Source organism: Arvicanthis niloticus, chromosome 22 (genome assembly GCF_011762505.2).
Source record: "Arvicanthis niloticus isolate mArvNil1 chromosome 22, mArvNil1.pat.X, whole genome shotgun sequence".
Taxonomy (NCBI): Eukaryota; Metazoa; Chordata; class Mammalia; order Rodentia; family Muridae; genus Arvicanthis; species Arvicanthis niloticus.
Genome location: NC_133429.1, coordinates 8,196,663 through 8,223,539, shown reverse-complemented (window position 1 = coordinate 8,223,539; position 26,877 = coordinate 8,196,663). Strand labels below are relative to the sequence as shown.

General features: G+C 43.1%; 1 protein-coding gene and 1 non-coding gene across 3 annotated transcripts; one reads left to right on the top strand and one right to left on the bottom strand.

Moving 5' to 3' along the window:
* The first annotated feature begins 835 nt into the window (after positions 1-835).
* On the top strand, positions 836-26,549 carry Prdm4 (PR/SET domain 4). Of its 2 annotated transcripts, XM_076919810.1 has the most exons (12): positions 836-1,036; positions 1,114-1,318; positions 4,874-5,007; positions 7,472-7,657; positions 10,003-10,797; positions 12,625-12,774; positions 13,872-13,990; positions 15,235-15,320; positions 16,205-16,332; positions 16,877-17,191; positions 18,918-19,086; positions 25,074-26,549. In XM_076919810.1, exons 3-12 carry the CDS (start codon positions 4,875-4,877, stop codon positions 25,381-25,383), a joined length of 2,391 nt encoding a protein of 796 aa, XP_076775925.1. In that variant the 5' UTR covers positions 836-1,036; positions 1,114-1,318; position 4,874; the 3' UTR covers positions 25,384-26,549. The 2 variants fall into 2 exon arrangements, with proteins under 2 accessions (XP_076775925.1, XP_076775924.1); XM_076919809.1 differs by lacking the exon at positions 836-1,036 and having other exon boundaries at positions 1,181-1,318; positions 13,851-13,990; positions 25,074-25,535.
* On the bottom strand, positions 23,248-23,397 carry LOC143436505 (small nucleolar RNA SNORA76). Its single transcript, XR_013106475.1, has one exon. It is a non-coding gene; the product is annotated as a small nucleolar RNA SNORA76 (small nucleolar RNA).
* Positions 26,550-26,877: the final 328 nt, after the last annotated feature.

Here is a 26,877-nt window from a genome sequence, read left to right as displayed (position 1 = left end):
ACATACATGCATACATATATGCATGCATGCATACATACATACATACACACGTATACATATAATTTCTGTGTTGGGTAAATGCTTAGATATGATTAGTGAATTGCGTGGTGTAAGATATTGCCATATATAGACTGACAAGGTGGCGCAGAGAGTAAGGCCCTTTGATCCCTGGAACCCACATGTGGGAAAGAGAACCGATTCCTGTAAGTTGTTCACTAACCTCCACATGCACATTTGTTTTCACGTACACATCCACTCACAACCATGAGTAAACATAATGTAAAAAGTTGGCTACCGAGCAGGTGGTGTGGGTCCAATGATTATTCTAAGCACTGTGCCTGCACGTGCAGAAGGAACAGAAAGGCAGAGAGTGAAGAAAACCTGCACAAATCCCAACATTATCCTTTATGATGTGGAAGCAGAGAAACTTTACATAGGGTGCAAGAGTTTTAGAATCGAAACCCAATTACTCCTGGGCCACACCACCATATGGCCCAATCCTGTACTTAAAAACGTTGCATTATGTGGATTCATGCTTCCCTACTTGAGGACATGCCATTAGGATGGAAAAGCAGAGTCTGGAGAACCTTGGAGTTCAGAACACACCCCTAGCACGTGTATCAGTTTTGGTCTCCTAGCAACGGAGGGTCGATTACTCGGCGCTCGATTGGATTGGCATCCACCTGAGCTACAACGCTCGGGGTGGAGCGTCTCTAAGCCCGCCCACTCCCCGGGACTCACACGCAGAGAGGGGGCGGTGCGTATCTACGGAAGGGAGGGTCGGAGCGCAGGCAGTGGGCAGGTTGCACGTACGCAGAGTGGCTGGGAAACCGGAAACGGACCCCGAGTGGTCGAGAAGCCGGAAACGCGCCCCCGAGGGTGCGGCCCTGAGACGGCGGCAGGCCTGACCGGGCGGGAAATGTTAGGGGCGCTGTAAACTGGGCGCGGGGTCCGGGGAGGCAAGAGCGGCCGGGCCGACGTTTGGCCCGATGAAGAGCCAGGCAGCTGGGCCAGTGCTTCCCAGCGCGGGCCTCAGGTGGGCGACGCGGCCGGGCGGGCTAGAGTGGCCCGGGCAGGTTAAGGCCACGGCTGATCGCTCTTCTCTTCTTCCAGGTCTGTCAGTCCGGCTGCCAGCGCTTCTGGGAAAACAGCCCCGGGCGCCGCCCAGCATGCCGGGCCCTCGGCACGGAGCGCAGCCGCCCGCCCTCGTAGCCGTCCGGCAGTGCGGGGAGGCGCGGCCACCGGCGGGGTGTGGTAGCACGTGACACCGGCCCAGCGCGCACCTATCAGACGCCGGCCCCCTGCACTGGACGGGCAGGTGAGGGCAGGTGGGGCGGGCCCAGGGAGCGGGGCGGACACCGCCGGAGACGGGGTCTTTGTTTGGGTGCCTTCCGGGACACACGTGTGACTTGTAAATGAATTTGAGCTTGAACCCAATGGAGATGTCCATAGTACTAGTTGATTCCTGGCGGGATTGTTCCGAGTAGCTATACAATGTTAGCTGCTTGGCACCTCTTTTCTTTTGAGTTACTTTAAGCTATTTTAATTTGAACTGTTGTCATAGTATTATTGACCTTCGGGTTACTGTAGCCTGAGATGGTGGAGTGCGGAGATGAAGTTTTTAAATTGTGCAACTTTCGTGAATTAGAAGGTATTATGCTAGCACACACAGCACAGCACAGAAACAAACCAAAGGCAGAGTAGTATTTGGCTGTTTTTTGCTCCCCCCGAAGCTTTTAAAAGGCTGTCTGTGAGTGGGGAAGAGAAAAAGTATTGACTGAAATTATTGGAGCTGGTCGATGCATTTTGCAAAGTGGCTGTATTTCTGTTAGTTTCTTAAATGTCATTTCGAGAAAATAATGTGAGGTCTGCAACCAACAAATGACTACGTAGGTCAGTTAGAAACGTAAAGACAGTTAAGAATGATTTGCAGAAGGTGGCAGTGACAAGACAGAACTCAGTAAGTATCCTTACTTAGACCGTCTCAGGACTATGCGAGATCGGCAGAATGGAATTGCCTTGCTGAATGGGAAGGTCCTTTGGGAATCACTGTGTTTCTTCCTGGTGTCTTCTGTCTTTGGGTACTTGTTACCTTTGGTTTATGGCTGTTGAGGTCATCAGGTTTTGGGGAGTCATATCAAAACAAAAATCTGCTGAGCCTCTGTTAAAAGTCTTGTTTGAACTGGTTTGAGAAGGTCCAGGATTTAATACGGATGATGATGATTCTGACATTATATAGGCAGACATTCAGAAGCTTTCAGAATGGGAGGTGAAGCCACACACTTGACTTTGCTCTAATAAGTTATTGTAGTCTGTTGTGTTGTAGGCCTTGTGGTTCTGGTGGTGGTTGTGTTTTAGGTATGGTTGCAGGTGGAAAAATTTAGAGAAGTCTGTTTTAAACTAGCTGGAGTCTAGAGACTTTGCTAGTTAAAGTAGCAGTGGCTTTTATAGGCTACAAGGAGTTTCCATTCTTCTGTGAGAAATGACTTTTGTTGATCTTGGATCCTTCAGATGGTATACCTCATTTGCCATGTGGTTCTAGCTATCTTTCTGAGTGACGAGTGGGCATGGCTTTAACTTTTTTTGGACTCTAGTTGATGTCCAAAAGCTAGTTTTATGATTACCTTATAGATAGAGTGTCATTCCAGAAACAGGTCTATGTAGGACTTTATACCCCACAGTTCAACCAGGTTCTAATGTAAATAGGACTCTAAAAAAAAAGCAAAAACAATTTTGTTTGTAATTTGTTACTAGGCTAAGAGATTGGATCTTAAATTAGGTCTGAGTTCAAAACTCAGCTGTACTTCTGACTAGTTATGTGATTTTAGGGTTTTGTTTTTTATAACCTCAAAGTCTAGGCTTTCTTATCATTAAAATGGGACTAAGGTACCAGTCCAAGTCTGGGAAGACGGCCCAGTGAATAAAAGCAGTTGTGTAGGGAGGCTGACAATTCCAGTTCAGTTCTTGGAACTCACATAAAAAGCTGTATGCAGTGGTGTGCATCTGTAATTCTAGCAGTCCTCTGGGAGATGGGAGTCAGATACAGGAGATCACAGGAGCTGCCAGGTCACAGCAACAAGAGAGACCCTGCCTCAACAACATGGAAGTTGAGAACTACCTCTTGACAACCATATACATCCACAGCCCTTTTAACACATATACATGTATGTTATTTTAAAAAAGAAGATAAAGTGGATTAGCTAAGGCTGCGGTTGTTATGGCAAAATCCATGACAAGAAGCAACCTAAGGGAAGACCATTTACTTTGACTTACAGTCCATCATGGTGGGGGAGGCAGGCACATTGTAGAGACATCTGGGGGTGGGCATGCTTCTTCACTTTACCTAATACAGGATCCTACCTCACTGAACGTGGGTGGAATCACCCTCTAGACACACCCAGAAGTGTGTGCCTGTGTGATTCTGAGTCCACTGTGGTTGACAGAGCAGATTTACCATCACACAACCTCAAAGCGTGAGGTTTAGGAGAGGCAGGAGTAAATTACTTGTCCATTGTTTCTTAGGTGCCCTAGGCTCACAGAGAGAAGAGGCTGCAGTAAGTGTGGAGTAGGGATGGGAGGTCACTGAAGAGCTCCTTTAAGAAGGCAGCGTCAGTAAAGGATAAGATGATGGGCTCTAAATTCTAGACACTAGTACATATGCATATATTTAAAATGTTTATTTTTGATTATGTGTTTGTGTCTGTGCCTATGCAGTGTGTGCAGGTGCCCTCTGAGGCCATAGGAGGGTGTGGAACCCATCTGGAGCTGGAGTGCAGGAGGTTTCTGAAGCCACCTGATGACTCCTGGGAACTGAATATGGTTACTGGGGACTGAACTTACATCCTGTGGAAAACAGCGAGGGCTCTTAACCCATGCGCCATCTTTCTAGCTATGTGTATTTTCTTTTGAGGCAAGATCATGCAGTCCATGGTAATCTTGGAACTTCTGGCAGCCCTCTTGACTCAGTCTCCCTAGTTCTGTGCTGCCACACCCCACACCTAGCTAAAACTGCTGCCTTTGAGGAGTAGCCTCCAATAATGCCTTTTCAGATCAGTGTTACTCTTTACCATGCGGTTAGTGACATTGCAGGTGCACAGTCCAGAAAAGACAGCTCTTTGGACTCTCCAGCCTTCTGGAAATGGTCTGTGTATTAATAGAGACTAATGTATTGGATCGTCTCTGATAGTTCTTTGCAGGATGGCTGATGCCCTTTCTTCCCTTTATTGAACTACTTCATGATTTGGGGCATATGTTACATCTTTGACACTTAAATCCTCCTCTACTATACTTTGCAGAATTAATGTGAAAATCCAAAATTGTTTGAGTAGAGTTGTAGCAAAGCTTGCATGATGAACCTCAGCATGTGAGGGTATTAAGATTATCTTTTACTAAGGTATGCTTACAGATTTTAAGAAAATACTGATTCTTAGACTGTGGCTTGGTTATGCCATCTGAATCAGTCTCAGGCTTAATTTTAACTCACTATATGAAAAAAGGGCTAGTAAAACTATTCCAGCACTTTAAAGAAAATGTCTAAAAACTACTGGTTTGAGCTGGTAAGCCAAATGGAGATTGTAATTACAATGAGATTTGCTTAACAACAGAAATAGAATTAGCCACCTGCTACAGAATGAAGACTTGTGTTTGGTTGCCATTGTAGGTTTTGGAACAAGGCAGATTGAGTTCACTCCTGTGTATGGTATACAACATAGACATGCATTCATTAACTTTAAATCACAGTTCCTTGTTGTGGTTTCAGAGGCATTATGGTCATACGTATATAAAGAACAGTTGCTCAGGTCCTATTTCCCCATCCCTGGATTCTTGGCTCTTTTAACATGTGGGCTCAATGGTTGTCTATGCTCTTTTGTAGGATGAATGACATGAACTTGAGCCCAGTGGGGATGGAGCAGCTGTCTTCATCCTCTGTGAGCAATGCCCTGCCAGTCTCAGGAAGTCACCTGGGTTTGGCAGCCTCTCCCTCTCACAGTGCCATCCCTGCCCCAGGTGAGTGTGAGGGGAGCTGCTGCTCTTCAGTGTTGTTTCAGCTCTGGGTGTGTTTGGGTGTGCAGAGAAGCGAGTGAGCAGCCTCTGCAAAGTATTTTGTAGGTTGCAGCATCCTACTGGATAGAGTAGCAGCTTTTTTTCTCATAGTCTCTGATGAGTTAGTCTCTTTCATCCAGAGCTGAAACTGACTTGGCTTTTTATCTGGGGTGTCTCACACTCATCTGGTTGACACTTTGACATCATGTCCTTAATTAGTAGATCAGTTAGCTTTCCTCTGTAAGTTCCAAAGCATTTGAAATTGGGTTTGTCTCTTAGATTGGACACCGAGCATCTATAGAAATGTACAAGGCCCAGCTCTGTGGGAAAGTAGTGCCAGGGATAAAGGTCTTATGTGGAACTTCCTATGAGCTGAGCATCCTCAGAAACACAGGAGGGAAAGCTTATTTTTCCCTGTCCCATGTCTTAGTACACTAACTCCCTTTTTTTTTTGTTGTTTTTTTTTTTGTTTGTTTTTTTTTTTTTTTTTTTTTTTTTTGGGAGATTTGTTTTTGTTTGAGAACTGGTCTTACATACCCTGGGTTGGCCCCAATCTTAATGTAACCATGGTGGCCTTGAGTTCCTGATCCTTTTGGTTCCACTTCTCAAGTGCCGGGATTACAGGCATGTACCATCACACCTGGTTCTGAAAACCCTTTTATTGTCTGATTTTTTTCTTTTCCTATTGAAATGAGAAATGAGTAAGCTGTTGGTTGTTAGGGATATGTAGCATTGTAATGTTGTATTGGACTTTATGCTTACTATTTTAAATAATATGGAAAAGATGTTTAGTTCGTCATAGAAAATTATATTCTGAATTAATAAAATGCAGAAATCAAGTCATATTAATTGAAATTAGCATCTCTTAAAGTGTCAGTCAACAAAAGAAATTTTTTAAAAAATTGAAGTTTATTTATGTGATGTATGCACGCGTTTTATCTGATTCTTGTTGAAAACATGATGCCTCTTTACACAATGATAATCTGAAGCAGGTCTAGGATTACTTTTGTATACCTGTGTGCCTGGTACCCACAGAAGCCAGAATAGGGAGTCAGTTGCCTTGGAACCCAAGTTGCAGATGATTGTGAGCTATCATGTGGGTGCTAAGACTCTGAACTTGGGTTCTCCTGTAAGTGTAGCAGATGCTCTTAGCTGCTCAGCCAGCCCCATAACCCCCCCTCCCCAAGAGCACAGTGGAATATGCTGTAATTTCATTGTTTACAGTATAGGCAGGAAGATCAGTTGAAGGCCAGCCTTCGCCTTGAAATGGTCTTTGAAGATTGTTACCTATCTGTTTATCTCTTAGTTATTCCTTTTAGGAGACGGTCTTATTAAGAGGAAACAGTTTGTATTAAAAAATACTCCCTCTGGCCAAAATCTGCAGATCAGCACTGAGTAAGTTGGTAGGTATTTATTTGATGGTTAGGCACAGGGAAAGTCATATAAGCAACTCACAAATGTAATCTGAGGTGGTCAGACTTCTTTTTATTGTGAAGTACAGCATGCAGAGAAAGGGCTGAAAATATACACATATAGTTCTACATTTAACTTCAATCTGGATGGATTCCAAGTACAAACGTATCTGGGTTTTGTTGTTACACTTTTAGACAGCATTTCACTATGTTGCCTAGGCTCAGATTCAAAATCCTTCTGCCTCAGTCTCTGGTTCTGGGATTACAGTAATACACCAACCATGCCAAGAATTTGAGAGTTTTAAAAATGAAATGTATAGTCATAAAAATAGTAAAATAAAATAAAGCTTTACAAAAAGCTATCACTGCCGGAGACCATACCTGTGGATAGGTTTTGTTTTTGATATTTATTTATTTTAAAGATTCTTTTTTTAATTTTATTTACTTATAAATATGTGCACATGACGGCAGGTGCCTTGCAGACTTGTCCTGGAGCTGGAGTTAGACTGATGAGGTTGTTGGCACTTGAACGATGGTCCTCTGGTGGAGCAGCGCATTCTCTTAACCACTGAGCCATCTCTCTGGACCCGTTTTGTTGTTTTTGTTTTTAGTGTTATTTTTTTTTCCTCTTAGCTGTTATTTAAACTAGATCATTAGTTGTTTGGATATTTAGGAGAAACACAACTGGAGGATCAGTTTAGCACTTAAAAAAAAACCCTGATGTGCACACAATACACACTGATCTAATTTGAGATGAGGGCCAGGTTTCTTCATGCATATGTGTAATCCCAGCATTCTAGAAGATCATAGGTCAACCTGAGCTAAGTAGACCCTTTCTGAGAAGTAATTTGGGGCCTTGGACTGTTTATATGCTTATGTTATAGATATTGCCCAGTAGTATCTTGGGTTATAAAGTGCTACTAGGGTGAGATTTTGGTTTTGTTTCTTTAAGTTCTAAGAGGTTTGTCACTGGTTTTTAGGTACCAATCTTTTAATTAAGAATTTTTTTTTTAAAGGACTTCCAGTGGCAATTCCAAACCTGGGTCCCTCCCTGAGCTCTCTGCCTTCTGCCTTGTCCCTCATGCTCCCCATGGGCATCGGAGATCGAGGAGTAATGTGTGGGTTACCTGAAAGAAACTATACCCTACCTCCACCACCTTACCCTCACCTAGAAAGCAGTTACTTCAGAACCATTCTACCTGGTAAGTTTTATAGTTACTTATGGTGGTGGTGGTGGGGTGGGGTAGTAGAACCAACTTTTGACTTCAGTGTTTGGAGATTAGAGTTAACAACTTTTTCTCTCATTTTTGGATAGCAATCCCTCGGTTTGTTTTTTGTGTGCTTTGCTTAGAATATGCATACAGTTCAGTATTAAAGAAGCAATTCGAATCTTGTTAGTGCAGTTTTAGTTTTGTAATTGTTTTAATGTTTTTGAAGTGGTGGGGATTGAACCCTAGGGCCTTCTCATTCACACTAGAAAGACATTTTACCACTGAGCGTTATAGTGCTTTAATTTGAGACTGGGCAGCTAACTGCCTATATATGAGAATGACCTTGCCTCCGATCTTCTTGCTTTCCACCTTTAAAGTGCTGGATTACAGGCATGAAGGGTTTTTGTTGATGGTAGTGGTGGTGGTGGTTTGGGACAGGGTCTTATTTGTAGCCCTGGAATCTGCTATTAAGACAAGGCTAGCTTCAAAATTTGAGTTCTCTCTGGCTCTGCCTCCTCAGTGTCAGGATTATAGATGTCCACTACCATGCCTGGTTTGTGTTACTGTTTTTTCTTTACATCTGTATATGTGTGTAGTGTGCATGCATGTGTGTGAGTGCACATATTTTTTTTTTTTTTTTTTTTTTTTTTTGAGACAGGGTTTCTCTGTGTAGCCCTGGCTGTCCTGGAACTCAGAAATCCGCCTGCCTCTGCCTCCCAAGTGCTGGGATTAAAGGCATGTACCACCACTGCCCAGTGCATATATCTCTTGATGTGTGTGCATATAGAGCCTAGAGGTTGATGTCAGTTGTCTTTCTCAGGTATTTTCCATCTTACATATTGACCTCAGAAATTGCTGACTCAGTAGCTAGTGTAACTTCCAGCTCGTGTCAGTGATCTGTGGGGTTATAGGTGGGCCACCATGGACAGCATGGGCTTTACATGTGGGTGTCGGGATCCAGACTCAGATCCTTTGGCTCACGTGGCAATGCATTACCTGCTGAGCCGTCTTCAGTTCTCTGTGGTACAGTGTTAATAGTCTTTTATGAAGTGAACTATGATCACTGAATTTTGGTTCAGTGTTTTTAGTTCTGTACTTTAACAGCTACTTATCTGTCTTAGAGTTTATTGACTTTTATTCTGTTATAAATGTTTTATATACACTCTTCTTAGAAAATTTAGCAAACAGGGAGAAAGGGAAGCCACATCTGTCCTTCTGGTATACTTTTTTTTTTTTTTTTTTTTTTTTTTTTTTGGAGCATTGGTTGTTAACAGTTTTTCATGATTAAGTCTGTGATTTCTCTGCAGTTGTCTTAGTTTTTTCCCCTGCCACTAGATGATTTTTCATAACCTACTTCATGTCCTTTTTTGAAAGGCTATGCTGTTCTGGCTGGCCTAAGGACTCACTATTTAGACCAGGCTGGCTTTGATCTCACAGAGACTTGCCTCTGCCAAATGCTGGGATTAAAGGGGTTTGCCACCAAGCCTGGCACTTATAATGGTAGTTTTAAATAGCGTACCCCTGTAATTCTAACATTTGGGAGGCTGAAACAAGGAAACCAGGAATTCAGACTAGCCTTTGTCTGTCTCAAAAAAAAAAATCTACTGATCGGACATTTAATGGTTTATTACATCAGTGACCAGCTTGATTTTTCCAGACTTTATTGTCACTGTAGCTGATGTTATTAGGGGCGTCTTTGTGTATATTTACAAAGCACACGCAGGCATTTAGGGAAGGTTGTTGTAAATGGTGTTTATGTAAGACAGTATGGTCATTTTTGAGTTTCATAAGTGTACCGTGTTTTAGTATATACTCTCCCATTAGCAAGACTGCAGGTGACATCCCACATCCTTGGAAGCACTGCTTTGGATTGGAGATGTAGTTCTGTAGTAAGACTTTTTTTGAGGCCCTGGGTCCGATTCCAACCTGCTCCTGTTCCCCCAAAAACGTTTCTGTAAAATATGCTTGTTTTTAATAGTTTAATGTGTTTTGATAGTTTTATAACAGAAGTTTTTAAATAATTTCATTGTTTATTTACATATTTTTTATAGAGCAAATTTTAGCATCTTAGGACCAAAGAATTGCAATCACATAGTTCTTAGAGGTCAGTTGCAGGTAAGTTGTTTTTAATTGGCTTCAGATCAGCTTCATGTGTTAAGGTTTGAGGTCCACAGAGGAACTCAGAATGGTATATGTGCTACGTGTCTAGTCAGTGATAAAAGAAGTAGTAGGTTATTTAACTTAGCTGAGTTAGTAAGGAAAAGGATTCCTAACATTTGAAAGTTTTTTATGTTTAACAATGTGCTAAATATCTATGTTATCTCTTCTTTTCTCAGGCATTTTATCTTATTTAGCTGACAGACCACCTCCTCAGTATATCCACCCCAACTCTATAAATGTTGATGGAAATACAGCATTATCTGTCACCAACAACCCTTCAGCACTGGATCCCTATCAGGCCAATGGAAATGTTGGGTTAGAGCTAGGCATTGTTTCAATAGACTCTCGCTCTGTAAACACACATGGTGCCCAAAGTCTTCATCCTAATGATGGCCATGAAGTAGCGTTGGACACAACAATCACTATGGAGAATGTTTCTAGGGTTACCAGCCCAATCTCCACAGATGGAATGGCAGAGGAGCTTACAATGGACGGTGTTACAGGAGAGCATTCCCAAATCCCAAATGGCTCCAGAAGTCATGAGCCTCTGTCTGTGGATTCTGTGAGCAACAACCTTACAGCAGACACTGTAGGACATGGTGGTGTCATACCTATTCATGGGAATGGTCTGGAGCTTCCTGTGGTCATGGAGACAGACCACATTGCAAACCGGGTCAGTGGGATGTCTGACAGTACCCTCAGTGACTCCATCCACACCGTAGCCATGAGCACCAACTCTGTAAGCGTGGCACTCTCTACCTCACACAACCTGGCCTCCCTAGAGTCTGTTTCTCTCCATGAAGTTGGCCTTAGCCTAGAGCCTGTGACTGTCTCTTCCATCACGCAGGAGGTTGCCATGGGGACAGGTCATGTAGATGTGTCCTCAGACAGCTTGTCTTTTGTACCATCTTCATTGCAAATGGAAGACTCCAATTCAAACAAGGAAAACATGGCAACCTTGTTTACAATTTGTGAGTGTGCTTCACTGTTCTCTTCTGGAAATACTTCTTTTGTGTTTTAAAATTGTATGTGTTGAGGGTTTTGCCTGCATGCATGTACATGTATCACATGCATGCCTAATGCCTGCAGAAGCTAGGGCAGTGTTGGATTCCCTGGGACTGCAGTTACAGATGGTGAGCCAATGTATGGGTTCTGGGAATCAGACCTGGGTCCTCTGCAAGAGTAGCAAGTACTCTTAATTACTGAGCCATCTCTCCGGATCCCAAGTGCTGGTCTTAAGATACCATTGTCCTGATTAGTGTTTGCCATAGTCTGATACTGGTTAATGGAGTGTAGAAAGGAATTTCATTTTAGAGTTTTCTTTGTCCTCGTACTGTCCTTTTATTAATCTGGTGCCATTTGCTCAAGTCATATAATAAGGTAGAATTCAGTCATTCTTACAGTGACGCCCTGGAGTAAGCAGTATAGTCATGTCTATATTTTCCCTATAGTCAAGGTGTTTTCCCAAATAGAGCATCAGGCATAAAGCTTAACAAAGATAATCTTGGTGATATACATTGTGCTCTTTCAGCATATGCCAGAAGAAAAGAGTTGCTGGACCACTTTTATAACTGGGAGAATGCAGGTTGATATGCAGTGATTTTTCTTAGAGTGTATACATTACCGTGGTTGGGCATATAAAAGTTCTTTTTTATTAGGAAGCAACAAAAACCATGTAAAATGATTGATTTGTTGGTTTCACTGTGTCCTTAATTCATGCAGGGAACTTTGATATGCTCACTATGTGCTGTGCTTTGCCAGATGGAGAGGACAGGGCAGGCTACCAAAACAGGACATACAGGAGGAACCTGTATCCCGTAGGACACATGGACAGACACGGGCAGCTGTAGTGCAGAACAACAGTAACGGCTGACCATGAGTTGCGCTCATGGTGCTTAAGGCGCTTGAGGCACAACTTACTGGGCTGTGGAAGGCTCAAGGCATATCAGCCACAGAGGGCAGCATAAGTGTTAGCATAGGCCTGAAGTCCCGCAAGATGGTAGGCAGTTGACAGGAAGACAGCCACTGGCACCCCTAAGTGCCTAGGATGAAAAGAGTCAGAATGGTTCAGGTGGCTGCAGTCTGAGGGAACTGTCACCTGGAGAGACAGGCAGGAACAGGACACACAGGGCTTTTAAGATGAGTGAGGCTTTTAAGCGTGAGCAATGGCATGGGGTTCTACTGTATTGTGAGCTGTTAGATTTGTTAGAGGCAACTATTGCAGGGAGATAATGCTGAAATTAAAGTGAAAGGTGATTATCTCCGTACAGTGGAAGTGACTAAGACGAAGAAAGCAGAACATCTGTGGAGCATTAGTCATTAGAGCTTGTAGGTGGGCTAAAGGGCTGGTGCTGAGGAGAACGCTCACGTTCCTGAATGAGGTGCTACGTAAACTTCATGCTGACAGACAGCTGGGGGGAGAGTAGAGTGGTAGCTTCTGGGAGGAAGGAGGGAGGAGTCTACTTTAGACATTGATTGAGTGTGAAGGTGCTCAGTAGAGATAGCTAATGGAGCTCAGGGAGGGGGTATCAGAAGGTAACAGTCAGGGCCATGGCAGTGGGATGGAGCTGTCAGCAAAGGGTACAAAAGAACTTCTGAAGACAGTGAACAAGAAGGCCAGAAGTGCAGAAGCCAGTCAGTGAGGAGTCCTCTGTGTTAGTCTTTAAAGTCTCCAATTAATAATAACCATAATTAAGATCCTTCTTACTGGTTGCATTTAGTAATTAGCATTTGATACCAAGTGGTAACTTAGCTTATGTGAACTACACCCATTTGTCTTTGACATGTGCTACTTACAGGGTGCACTCTTTGTGACCGAGCCTACCCCTCAGATTGCCCTGATCATGGACCAGTGACATTTGTTCCTGATACCCCAATAGAGAGCAGAGCAAGACTATCCCTCCCGAAGCAGCTTGTTCTCCGCCAGTCCATTGTGGGAGCAGATGTTGGTAAGAATATTGAAGAAACCACAAAATCCCATCAACTCCTTTATGGGACAGAGCTGTGAAAGTGTGTGTGTGTGTGTGTGTGTGTGTGTGTGTGTGTAATTAGTGACTAATTAAGTGAAAGTTGATCTAGAATTCAGTGCTTCAGATTATAAACATAAATGTTAGGGAATGGTTGACTTCTGATGGAGACAACAGTAAATCTTATGAAAGCTTAGGTGGGAATCCTCTGCTGAGATCAGAATTGACTAGAAGCACAAATCCTGGCCCGACTCTTTGACAGCCTCTGTTCTCAGACATCCATCAACTACCAAGTCACCATGCTCCTTCAAACTCGTTCTAATAAAACGTGGGAAATTTACCTCTGATAATCAGGTGGTACATAGAAGATAAGCAGACTTTTAAAAAATATACTGTTGTAGCATTTCTCAGGAAGGAGTCGTGATTATCAGGGCTTACTTACCCATATCTGAATTTAACAGCTTCTGAACTACTGTGCCAGTCCTTTGAAAATGCATTAGGTTTATTATTTTCAGCTACAGCTTGGGCATGAATCTTGAAAGCACTAAATAGCTTAGATAATAGTCATGCATTATATTAAGTATAAGAACTTTTAGAAGCTTGATTTGTTTTTATATAAATTGCTAATTTTTGATAAAATGTTTTCTGGTCTCTTGCTTCTTCTAAAATAATGTATTTGGAAGCATGTAGGTTTTGTTTGTATACAACAGGAATCTGATTTTGCTTCTGCATTTCGATTTAATTTTATTATTTTGTGTGTGTGTGTGTATGTATGTATGTGTGTGAGAGAGGGAGAGGGAAAAGGAGAGAGAGAGATGAAGGTTAGAGAACACTTTTTCAGAAATGGAGTTCTGTGGGTGGAGCTCAGGTCATCAAGGTTTCATGACAAGTGACACTGAGCCATCTTGTTGGCTTCTTTTGTCTGTTACTTTAGGCTAGGACCTACGCATCTTAGCTGTCTCAGCATTGTTGACACATCAACAATGAATGTTAGCTTTGGTGAGCATGAGATTCTTTGGGTGAAGCGCCTGTCTCAGTAGGTTTATATCATTGTGTAGCTGGTGCCCTTCCATTGATAGGAGTATGGACTGCAGAAACCATTCCTGTGCGGACTTGCTTCGGGCCTCTAATTGGTCAGCAGAGTCACTCCATGGAAGTAGCAGAGTGGACAGACAAGGCAGTTAACCATGTCTGGAAGGTTGGTGTTGAAGGAACTTCTCTGACTTTTAGCTGTTGCTGCTAATTTTTGTATCCCAAGCTGATGTCACACTCTGAGTCCCCCTCTTCAGCTTCCCAGATGCTGGGCTGTGCCATGCCATGCCAACACTGCTTGATATTTCTGGGCAGTTTTCATTGTTTAAAGCATGACAAGTCAAACAAGCCAGCACTGAGAATGCATTGACCTGTTTGTTATTTTGTATTACATCTTCTCTTATTTCTAGTATAAACGTTTTACAGCAGTGTACCAGCTGTTGAACAAATAGGGGATCAATTGATGCAGTTTTAATTTTATGGATCAATGCAGTGATTCTGATCTCTTTAAAAACATTTATCTTTATCTTATATGTTTGGGTATTTTGCCCAAATGTATGTGTAGCACTTGTGTGCAGTGCCTATGGAGGCCACAAGAGGGTGTCAGAGCCCCTGGAACTAGAGCTACAGACAGTTGTGAACTTCCATGTGGGAGCTGGGAAGTGAACCAGAGCCTCTCTCTGCAAGAGTGGTTAGTGCTCTTAACCACCTCATGGCTGCTGAGGCTGTGAACTTTGTTTACAAAATAAAAGTTATTTTTAGTTAACTAAAATATTTGGCTTAGGAAACAGTTTTAGAATTAACTACAATTATTTCTCTAGTTCTAATGGGAATATAAGGTTTTGACATCAATATCTGTATCAGTAACATATTTATATAGAATTTTTTCGAGACAGGGTTTCTCTGTGTAGCCCTGGCTGTCCTGGAACTCACTCTGTAGACCAGGCTGGCCTGGAACTCAAAAATCCACCTGCCTCTGCCTCCCAAGTGCTGGGATTAAAGGCGTGCGCCACCACCGCCCAACATTTATATAGAATCTTAAAGACAGGTGTAGAATTGAAATGGTGAGGTGGTGTATCATAGGGAACTTTAATTTTAATGTCTGACTGGGAAAATGGGGGGAGGTGGCTCCCTGCCTTTAGGAGACAATCATCCCCACTGTACCTACCTGGTCGTTTTGATGAAGATGGATAGATAAATAGACTATAGTTTATCTTTTTAGCCAAAGGTACTCAAGAGTGAAGTCATTCTGTGCACGGAGCAGCACCTGAAGACCTCTAACTCTTCCTGTATTTCTGGAAACGGGAAGGGTGTTGAGATAACCGTGTCGAGGGCCCTAGCTAGCACTTACTAGATGAGTAAATGAAAGGTGGTCAGATCACATTACATGTGCTTGCCTTCTGTTGGCAGATATACCACAATGGTGTCCTCGAATTCTGCATCATTACAACTGATGAAAATGAGTGTAATTGGATGATGTTTGTGCGCAAAGCCAGGTAAGGCTGCTTTAGTAATGGTATCCCTACCATTCAGGTGGTTGTTCAGTAGGAAACTTGGCATAATCTATGGAAGGCTGATGAATACAAGTTGCCACTAGTACCTTGACATCCTTAAGCCTAGGCCTTTCAGCATTTCCAGTCTCGTGACAGCTGACTGGTGGTGACTGGGAAGCAGAATATGTCTTTTTAAAAACATTTTATTTGGCTTCTGGGCAATAAGGAATGATACAGTTTCCCATGAGTTTACAAGTAAATGCCTCTTCATATCACCAGTAGTCTTTCTCAGGTTATTACTGGAGTTAACTACTTTTGTTAGCTTTCTGTCTTCATGTATATTTGTCATAAAGAATTTTTAAGACTTCATGGATATTGTGACTCCCTAAAATAACCAGTGACCAGTACTTGGGAGCATGAGGCAGGAATCTCTGCAAGTTCTGGGCTGTTGTGTGTTACATAGCAGGCCCTAGGTCAGCCTGAACACAGATTAGGACCCAGTCTCAAAACAAGCAGTCATGCTTCGTTTTAATTTAGCTTTTGTTTGTTTTGAGATAGGATCTCATTATGTACTTCAGCCTGACCTGGAACTTGGAGCAGTGCTCCTGTAGTCAGTCCTGTGTCTGCCTCTCACGTGCTGGGATTACAGGTGTGAGTTGCCCATGCCTTGCTACTATTGATAGGGTTGCTGGACTAGAATGTTCACAGTGTTAGTTTGAACCACAGCACTGAAGAAAAAGTGTCCTTAGCCAAGTGTGATGTATACTTACAGTCTATTTAGAAGGCTGAAGCAGGAAAATTAATTGAGACCAGATGTTTGCAACCAGCCTGAACAACATAATGAGACTCTTTCTCTTATACTTGATCTACTGACTGTGGTTATGTAGGAACCGTGAAGAACAGAATTTGGTGGCCTATCCCCATGATGGGAAAATCTATTTCTGTACCTCACAAGACATCCCTCCTGAGAATGAGCTGCTTTTCTATTACAGCCGGAATTATGCCCAGCAGATAGGTAAGTCTGGGAGACTTGTATCACGGATCTAGTGCAGTTCCATCAGTGACCAGGAAGAGAATTTGATAATGATTCTATAGTGGCAGCTCGAGGTGACAGAAATTGGCACTTCGTCACTAGGTTGATGTTGCTGTTTCAAATAAACAAGCTTTTGTTAGGACTTTTGAATCAGGCTGGTAAATCCCTGAAACTGTTTTCTTGAAAAGTTAGCACAGCCCCTTCTGTTTGATTTAATGTGTTGTCTTCTCTTTCTACTGTGTCACACTTATAGGTCTGCTTCAGAGTTTGTGTGCACTACAAAAAGTAAATGGTTTCTCCAGGAAAAAAAGACTGTATCAATTCTGTGTTTACCAAGTGCTTCTTGTGTGCCCTGGTGCACTATTTTAAATGATAGGAATGTGGCAGTGAACAAGAAATCTTAATTTGACAGGTAGTGAGTGATTTAGACATTTTGGTAGAAGGGGAAATTGTGGTTGTCAGTTATTATTGTCAAGAATAATTTTGAAATTAAAGTAACAGGAGATATTGATTTAATTTTTTAAAGGTGTTCCCGAACACCCAGATGTGCACCTCTGTAACTGTGGCAAGGAGTGCAGTTCCTATTCAGAGTTCAAAGCTCATCTGACCAGCCACATCCATAACCATCTCCCTAGCCAGGGCCACAGCAGCAGCCATGGGCCAGGCCACAGCAAGGAAAGGAAGTGGAAGTGTTCAATGTGCCCCCAGGCCTTTATCTCTCCTTCCAAACTCCACGTTCACTTTATGGGTCATATGGGTATGAAGCCCCACAAGTGTGATTTTTGTAGCAAGGCTTTTAGTGACCCAAGCAACCTACGGACACACCTCAAAATCCATACAGGTAAGCTGTATTGAACCATTGGCATGGAGTTTTTATAGTACTTAGAATTTGCAGCCATAAAGTCTTGGCAGAAAGAAATTACTGAAGTTATAATATATCATAGAATGTATGCAGGTAACTATGGGATGTCAGTGGACTGCAGGCCTTGGGAGGTGGGAACCTGAGGTTCCCAAGGGTGTTACTTCCAGTCACCAAAGTGTTGTCTTTTTAAGGAATCCTACCGTGCAGCTTAAAGGAGCCAGTTTTTATATTAGAGCTACTAGTTTCTAAACTCCATGTAAACCATCTCTAAAAAAAGAGATTTATTTGTATTTCATGTGTGTGAATATTTTGCCTGTATGTGTACCACTTGTATGCAGTGCTTGTGGGGACCAGAAGAGCGCATTTATCCCTAGAATTTGAGTTAAAGATGGTTGTGAGCTGCCATAGGTGCTGAGCTTTCTTAAACCCAGGCCCTCTGTAAGAGTCGCCAGATAGCCAGTACTTTTCCCATTAGCCATCTCTTCAGCCTCTCAGCTCTCTCCTTACCCCCTACATACTCCAGAATAACCAGTGAGGCCTTAACTTTCCTGATTGAATCATTTGTTCTACAGATCACTAAAAGGAAGTTTTATTTTCAGCCTGTTGTTTTAAGACTGGGTAGTTGGAGGAGAGACCAGGTGTCCTGCAGAAGCTAAATGCCCACTATAGTTTTCCTTCCTTCCTTCCTTCCTTCCTTCCTCCCTCCCTCCCTTCCTCCCTCCCTCCCTTCCTCCCTCCCTCCCTCCCTCCCTCACTCCCTCCTCTCCCCACCTGCTCCTCCCCTTCCCCCCCCCAATTTACTAGCCCTTGTCCTAGAATTTTCTTTTTTTTTTTTTTTTTGTTTGTTTGTTTGTTTGTTTTTTTGAGACAGGGTTTCTCTGTGTAGTCCTGGCTGTCCTGGAACTCACTCTGTAGACCAGGCTGGCCTCGAACTCAGAAATCCGCCTGCCTCTGCCTCCCAAGTGCTGGGATTAAATGTGTCCGCCACCACGCCCGGCATCCTAGAATTTTCTTAAAATATACTTGGAAGGATTTGATTTCAGTTCTGCTTTGTGAGATCATACTGTGTTTTTTTTTGTTTTTTTGTTTTTTTGTTTTTTGTTTTTTGTTTTGTTTTGTTCTTTTGTTTTTTTTTTTTAAATACAAGTTCTTCGATGGAAAACTTCAAATGGAAAGGCCTATAGACCTGTAGATAGGTGCTAATAGTTTGTGAGTTATCTCTCTCTTTTGAAGTGAGTCTCATTACCCCAGGTTAGTTAGCCTCATGCTTGCTGAGAATGACCTTGAACTTCTGACCCTTCGATGTCAACTTCCCAGGTGTTGGGTCTGAAGCATGCACCACCATACTTGGCTAATATGGTGCAGGAAATTGAATCCAGGGCTTTACGTATTCTAGACAAGTACTTTACACTGTTACACTGCAATCCCAAGTTCTTTTAAATTAGGTAGGCACTGATACCATAATTTTTTCCCTCACAGTTTGTATATGTGGCAGCTGCAAACACATGCACTTTTAGATGAGAGGTCTTACTGCTTTGCTAGCTTTAGGTTAGGTCATAAATGGAGTGGCTTAGACTGTTTTTAGACAGCGTAAGGAGTCAGTCCCGCTTGAGTCTGTTTTTGGACAGTTTCTCCAAGCGTACCTCCTTGTCAGAGAATCTGTAGTTATTTTATTCTCAGTGTGATGTCCTGGAATAATTTACAGGTCAGAAGAATTATAGGTGTACTTTGTGTGACAAGTCTTTCACGCAGAAGGCTCACCTGGAGTCTCACATGGTCATCCACACGGGTGAGAAGAATCTCAAGTGTGATTACTGTGACAAGCTGTTCATGCGGAGACAGGACCTCAAGCAGCATGTGCTCATCCACACACAGTAAGTATCCTGCAGTGAGGATGCTGCTTGTCGGAGGTGACCCATTGCGTGTACATCCCTGAACTTGAGGTGCTGCCTGTGCATCTGCTTCTCCCATTAAAGGCTAGGGTCCAGGTAAACCAAGCAGTCCTTGTCAGAGTACCTGACACCAGGTACTGAGGTGGGCCACAGAGTAGACAGACTAGTGGCTGATGTCCTTTGGCTATTAAATTTCTATTATTGTTAAGGGGGCCAGAACTGATGGCTTCTGGCAATTGACTTCTGCTAACAGCAGCAGGAGATTAGAAAAAAACTTAATTACTTGTACTTTTTAACTCAGGGGCTTCTCACTGGCCAGTTGGAGCTCATTAACTCTTTCTGAGCCAGAGAGAAAGAAAGGGGATAAAGAGAAAGTCATGTGTGCGTGCACGCTCACTCACTCACTCACTCACTCACTCACTCACTCACTCACTCTCGGCTGGACCTGTCTGTCAATTTCATCAATTTTACAAGTGCATATGCATACTTATATACATACACATATATGTATATAAGTACATATGTACACACCTACAGACAGAGATACGCATATATACACATAAACACGTTTGATGGGTGGAGCAGAGTCCCAACAGTCACACCTTATTTTTTCTCTCAGCCTTTTTATAGCTTCTTAGACAAAAGTTCTTTATAAAATTACCTCAGATAAAATGTTGTGCAAAAAGGAGTTACAGAAGGATGTTGCTAGTAAGTTCAAAGTGGTATTTGGTTCTGTAAGTTCATAAGTTCAAGCCGGGCGGTGGTGGCGCACGCCTTTAATCCCAGCACTTGGGAGGCAGAGGCAGGTGGATTTCTGAGTTCGAGGCCAGCCTGGTCTACAGAGTGAGTTCCAGGACAGCCAGGGCTACACAGAGAAGGCCTGTCTCGGAAAACCAAAAAAAAAAAAAAAAAAAAAATTCATTAAGTTTCATATGGCCTTGTTTTATCTTACTTAAAGGATAAGTGTAACCTTATCCTTTGACTTGACCTAGAATGAATGTTTTTTTCTTGACTATAATTTGTCCCAAGACTACTTTTCTTCTTAGTGCAATTTATGAAAGCTCATTGTATTCCTTAATATGTAGCCTTTACTTACTATTCTATGAGGCAGGGGCATGTTCTATTCTCCCCTCCTTATCCCTTCCCTTCTCCCTCTTGCTCCAGCCCCACTCACTCTGGCCTATAGGCTTCCATTCATTTATTATATGTAAGTACATTATAGCTGTCTTCAGACACCCATAAGAGGGCATTGGATCTCATTATGGATGGTTGTGAGCCACCATGAAGTTGCTGGGATTTGAACTCATGACCTCCAGAAGAGCAGTCAGTGCTCTTAACCTCTGAGCCATCTCACCAGCCCATGTTCTATTCTTGATTCTAACTTTATTATATCTTTTTGGCAAACCATCTCCTTAAGCTTTCTTTCTGAAATTATTTGAATCAAATCAGGAGTTCTATAAAGTCATTAATTCATCTAAACAGCATTATTATATGAATGTACATCTTTATATTGATCTATAGGAAATTTGCCCAATAGGTGGGCTGATGCCCAGGAATTACTAGGCTGTGTAATAGTGGCAGGAAAGGCGCATCTGCAATGAGAAGCAAGCCTGGGACGAAGTCTCAAGGTCTGTTCCTCTCAGAGTGCACCCATCGCAGCCGTGCACAGTGTGGGCCATCTCCAGGACACTCGGTAGCTTTCCGAAGCTTTTCCTGCATGTCTTGTGCCAGTCCTTAGGCCATACTGTGGAACAGAAACGTCTCTGTTTCTGTTCTTATTTTTATATGTTCTTTGTATTCATTTTTATCCATGTTTTTAAAACATTAAGTTTTTAAACCACCTCTTTGATGCTTGGTGCTGTGTTGTGCTAGGGATAGAGATAAAGACACTGTCCCTATCTTCAAAGAGCTCCAAGTTTGGAAAGTGAAACAAATAAGTCAGTAGTTACCATGCTGAGTTGCACTGGGTGCTGAAGACCATACAAAAGCAGTACTTGAGCCTGACCTAGCAGTATACTCCTGTAGTCTCCTCCACTCAGGAGACCGAATCAGACAGATTGTGAGTTAGAGGATAGTCAAAACAGAAATAGGGGGTGCTGGAGAGGTGGCTCAGTGGTTAAGAGCACTGACTATTCTCAGAAAACGTGTGTTTGATTCTAAGCACCCACATGGAGGGGTTCCAGCATGCCTCTTTAGACACCCGGCTGGCAGGCAAGTGGTGCACAGACTTTCACACAGGCAAAACATTGTACACATAAAATAAAAACAAATCCTGAAGGCTGGAAGATGGTGGTGCAAGCCTGTAATTCCATCACTTGGGAGGCAGAGATCTCTGTAGGTTCAAGGCCAGTCTGGTCTACAGAGCCAGTTTCCAGGACAGCCAAGGCTATTCCATACAAAGAATCCCTGGCTTTAAAAACAAAATAAAACAAAAAACCACAAACCAAACAAAACAAAATCTTATAAATAAAGGGTTGGCAATACAGCTAAATAATACAGCAATTACCTGGCCTAAGGCCAGGGCTCCGATCTGCATTACTGAAGGGGCACACAAGCCAGCCTTGCGGATCAGTCACACTCCATAGTAGTTTGAGCTTAATCTTAAGATCAGTCAGAATTAAGAAAATAGAGAAGGATAAGGAGTTAGAAAGATATTTTAGATAGCAGCAAGGGTGTGAAAATACCATAGACAGAAACACAGAAGCAGAGATTATCTAATGTGTTTCTCTGTCAGAAAATACAGTACTTACTTTTAGAAAGTGGTGAGTGGCAGACCCTACATCATAAACAGTCTCTTTTTTAGGATACGATCTCATGTATCCCTGACTGGCCTTGAACTTGCACGTAGTTAGGGATGACCTAATAAGATAGTATTAGTGCTGTGGTCACAGGCATGTACTGTTTGTGCCGTGCTGAGGATCCAGCACAGGCTCTCAGTGCTAGGCAGGTGCTCTGTTGAGCTGAGTCCCTGTTCAAGGTCTTCCAGGGAAATTAAATTTCGTTCTCAGAACAATGGTGTGCTGTGGACAGTTTTGGCTCTCGGGGCAGTTCTGGCTAAGGGTGTGTGTGTTGAGATTGTGGTTAATAGAAAAACAACTAAGCAGTTTTTAGGAGTTTAGTTTACCAATATTAGTTGTATATATGTAGTTGTGCAGGCATTTGTGGACTTTAAGGAAAAGGGGTCATTGTTTGGTGACATACCTTTTCTGTTTCAGATGGACAGAGAGTAATTCAAGGGTCACAGGGGTCGGGGGATGCCAGGCAGGACATTGCCTAGGAATGTTTTACTGGATTTGGGTGTAAGAACTGGTCTCTTGTATCAGTCATACTGGTAGTAGGCAGATGCAGTAGATAGTGTGTGTGTCTTATCCTCAGCTTGGAGCAAGTGTTGGAAGACAGGAGTTCACTGTAAACATTGTGAACTCGAAAGATCTCTTTGATTTCAACTGAGGACTCAGGATCTAGTATAGTTCTCATAAGGACTTTTTTTTTTTCTTTGCCTTTTTTGCTTAGAGAGTTTTGCTTAGCCTAGACTGATCTCGACCTCCTGATTAGCTGGGGTCACAGGTAGGCGCTACTGTATTTGCTATGCCACCCCAAAGAGGCTTTTAAAAAACGTATTTATTTGTATGTGCTTGTTTGTATGATGTATACATACATAACATGGTACTCATATGGAGGTCAGAAGACAACTTATGGAAGCCCCCTTTCCTCCATGTGGGTCTTGAGAATTTAACTCAAGTTGTCAGGCCTCAGGCAAATGTCTTATTTGCTAAACCTTGCTGGCCCTATAAAGGATCTTTTTACAACAAAGACTTCATTAGTTTCATTGATAGTGTGAAATTCTGATTATCAAGTAGAAATTGTTCAGTAGGAAAGGTGAGATCATCTCTAGGGTCATGTAAGTGCTGTCCTTAGTGCTGTTAACAGCAGCAGCCCAGTGGGAGGAGGTAGCCAGGATTACACTCCAAGTGTGGCCCTTGGCAGAATGAGCCAGTTCCCTGCCCTGGCCTCCAGAGCTGTGAGGAAATAGCACAGTTTGCTAAGCCCCAGCCTCCTAGTTGGAGGGTAGGTGGTGAGAGGGAGGTAAGTGAGAACAGGAACTTCAGTTTCTTCCTTATTTTTATTTTATTTTTTGTCTGAGCCTGTAGCTAGCGGTTAAAAGGGCCGCCTATGAAGGGCAGGCAGCCCCAGTTATGCACCAGCAATGTGTTATGGCACCGCAGCTTAAAGACACCCCCCCACACACACACACACACCACGAGAAGGTGTACGGGAGCTCAAAGGCAGCGTGTCGGCAATAGTGACACACACAGACACCAGCAATGTTGTTGAAACATTTTATTCAGAAGCTTGGGGAAAGGTTGAAGTCTGCGTTGTCCTGTTCTGCGCAGGGCAGACCTTAGAGATCTCCCTGTCGCTAAGAGCTTCTTCCTCTTATTTTAAGACACACTTCTAGGCTCCATATTCTCCACTATGTCTAAACCCAGTTCCAAAATCCCCACCTCACCCTGGAGTTAGGGCTTCAAAATAGGAATTTGGGGCTGTGGGAGATGGTAGGGAGAGACTCAGTCCTAACACTGCCTGTTACAAACACGGTGGGATGTTAACAACTGATGACAGGGTCCCTCCCACCTTAGGGATTCTAATGTAATTGCCTGGGACCAGAGCCCCAGCCTAACCTTTTCTCTTCCTTCCCCCACTGTCTTGAGGTGGGGTTATAGAAGTGTACCTCCCCAGCTAAATTTGCCCTCATTATTCTTTTTTAAGACTTAAACTCTGTGTATTTGTGCACATATGAGTAAGGATGGTGAGGTCAGAAGAGGGAGGGCCTCAGATTTCCTCAAGCTGACAGGCAGTTGTGAGACATTCAAGGTGGGTACTGGGAACTGAAACCAGGTCCTCTGCAAGAATAATCCGTACTCTTGAGCCCTGAGCCCCTGCAAGTCTTGCTGTTTTTCAAAAGGTCCCCATGAGACTGAATATGCTCCGTGGGACATACTGATTTTCAAAATGTCTCCAGCAGACAGGGATGTCATTTCTTCCTGAACACCACACAGTCAAGATGATTTTGGGGGGGAAGTTTTGTTCTGGTTGAGCTTCTATTAGCCTCTGTCCTTTCAGACACCTGTCCTCTGCAAAGGTTTAAACATTGGTTTAATACTTCCTTTTGGGAGTTGGGGGGGGGGGGGGTGAAGGTATGTGCTATTACTTGAAACCAGGATCTTGCACATGCAGGGCAAGTACTCTAGCACTGACGTACGTCCCCAGGCTCTAACCAGTCCAGGAACTAACAGCTTTTTATGTCGTTGGTGCTCGCTGCCATGTTTCCATGTAGCTCTTTTTATCAGGGTATATATGTCTTTAAACTTTCTGCAGCGTGGCCTATTGGTTAGTTTCCAGTTTAGTCCCCCAGAGGTGAGCACAGAGTTTTATGATTTGTTTAGGCACAAGGGTTGTAGTTCTGTGCTTGCTTAGTGTGTATCAGACAGCAGAGCTTTCATCTTTTTTGACCTTGAAGGTGGGCACATCTTTTGATTCAAGTGTATATTTCTCCTGTGTATATCCCCCTATCCATCTACCTGTCTGTCTGCCTATCCATCTATCAATGTAAACGTGTGTGTATGTATACAGTGTATACATAGAGATGTAGATACTCTTGCTTATGAAAATATAAAACTGAAAGCCACCAGAATATCTATGAAGAATAAGGGAAACCAGCTGCAGACTGTAAATACTTCATATTAATGGAAGGGAACAAACTACAGGTACTTGGGCACCTTGAGTGAATAGCACAGGCTTCATTTTCAGTGAAAGCAAGCTACACTGGATGTTCCTGTTTGCATAGTACTCAGAAGGCAAAAGCAGCCTGGTTCTACAAGATCCTATAAAGGCCTGGAATTCAGGAACTTATGTGGCTTGATTGTTGTTTACACTCCAATCAAATGTCACTCTTGTGTTTCTCTTAGAGAACGCCAGATCAAGTGTCCGAAGTGTGATAAACTGTTCCTGAGAACAAACCACTTGAAGAAGCATCTCAATTCTCACGAAGGAAAACGAGACTATGTCTGTGAGAAATGTACAAAGGCTTATCTAACCAAGTACCACCTCACCCGCCACCTGAGGACCTGTAAGGAGCCCGCCTCCAGTTCCCCGGCACAGGAGGAAGAGGAGGATGACTCAGAGGAGGAAGACCTGGCAGACTCCATGAGGACAGAGGACTGCAGGATGAGCAGTGCTGTTTACTCAACAGATGAGGCTCTGGCTACGCATAAGTAGGAACAGTGTCTGCTTTGGGTGGAACACACATTGGGAAAACATAAAATCAACCCATTGTTAAAAGTAGACTGAGTGGGGATAGCTAAAGCACTTACAGAGGAATGTCCAGTGGATTCTTTATGATGGACTGGGAGACGAGCGAGGCATGCGTCTGTCCTATTCTTAAGTAATGGGTGGTGATGAAAGGCCAGCTTTTGATATCTGTTCTTTATTTACATGTAATTTGGGAGATGCATTTATGCTTGAGTCAAAGTGCCCTTTTGTCCAAACAGATCAGATTTATCTCACATTGTTCCGTTTTCCCCCCAGCCAGCGTGACTTGAACCATCCCGCTGCTAACTACACATTATGCACTGTTGTAAGGTGTGCATTTCAGAGAGAATTGTAACCCAGCTGTGCAAGTATTAGGATGACTGTAATTAATTAAAAAGTAATGCCTGCCTACCTTCTGGCCACTTGGGAGTTTAGATCCTGCTTCTCAGTCTCAGCAGGGGTTGAGAGGGCAGGGAAAGAAGCAGCCATGGTTCAGAGGACAGTGGCTGTGAGAGGAAAAGATTCAGAAACCCACCTTTGATGGTAGCCAAGGTTAGCCACCTGGTTATGTGTATGTGCACATCTTTGTGGTCTAGTCATGTCTGTCTTCAGGAAAGCCTTCAGTCTTTGAGAGTGGACCTACAACATTAACATTGTTCAGATAATGCCCGATGGGTAGTCTCCAGTCACAAGTGCACATGGGCTCACCTGACAAGATTGGTTCTTCCACCCACAGGAGGAAGGAGGGGAATGATTTTTTTTTAAATGTAGGTTTACTTTATGAAAACCATTAAAATGTTGCTAGCTGAAAGCAACAGGTAGTTCCAAATGCATTGTGGGTTTCAGTTAGGCCTTCCCAGTTGTCTTCCTGCTGAAGGTCCTCACCAGCCAAGTGTAGAAGACACCAAAGGATTATTACACCCCTGTGAGCAGGCGAACCCAGCTTCTGTCAAGCAGACACATCCTGAACTTGACAGGATTGATGGAACACGCCTTCCTGCTCCAAGGTAGAACCTTGGCTTGAGTAGAGGACTCTGCTGGGAAGGTTTTGCTGCTAATGTATTTATAGAATGAATGTGTTTCATTCAAATCTGTATTCCTCTAGGAAGAATTAAAATCATTTTTAATGAAAATACGGAATTTCTCATGATCTTGTGGAGGAAGGACTTGAGTGTTAAAAGGAAGCATTTCTCAGTTTTGGCTCTGAGATTATATCCTAATTGTTCCTGTGTAATGGTTCTCACACTGCTGCTGGGCTTTGTAGCCTCTCCTCCAGCCCTCGCCCTCAAGGTGGGGCTTCACTGTCTCCGCAGGTCTACAGTTGAAGGCCAGTGCTGTGGGTGATAATACTAAGGCATGAAGCCTCTCTCATCACCATTAGTGTTCAAGGTAATTTCTCCCTTTTCTCAGGAGCACATCCGGGATTACATTATTTTATTGCCCCTCACAGAGATGCTCCTC

Excerpts from the sequence above, each read along its gene's own strand:
- Prdm4 (XM_076919809.1), top strand. The coding sequence starts at position 4,875 with ATGAATGACATGAACTTGAGCCCAGTGGGGATGGAGCAGCTGTCTTCA. Across the intron at positions 10,798-12,624 it reads GGCAACCTTGTTTACAATTT|GGTGCACTCTTTGTGACCGA; the intron begins GTGAGTGTGCTT and ends TGCTACTTACAG. Across the intron at positions 15,321-16,204 it reads ATGTTTGTGCGCAAAGCCAG|GAACCGTGAAGAACAGAATT; the intron begins GTAAGGCTGCTT and ends GTGGTTATGTAG.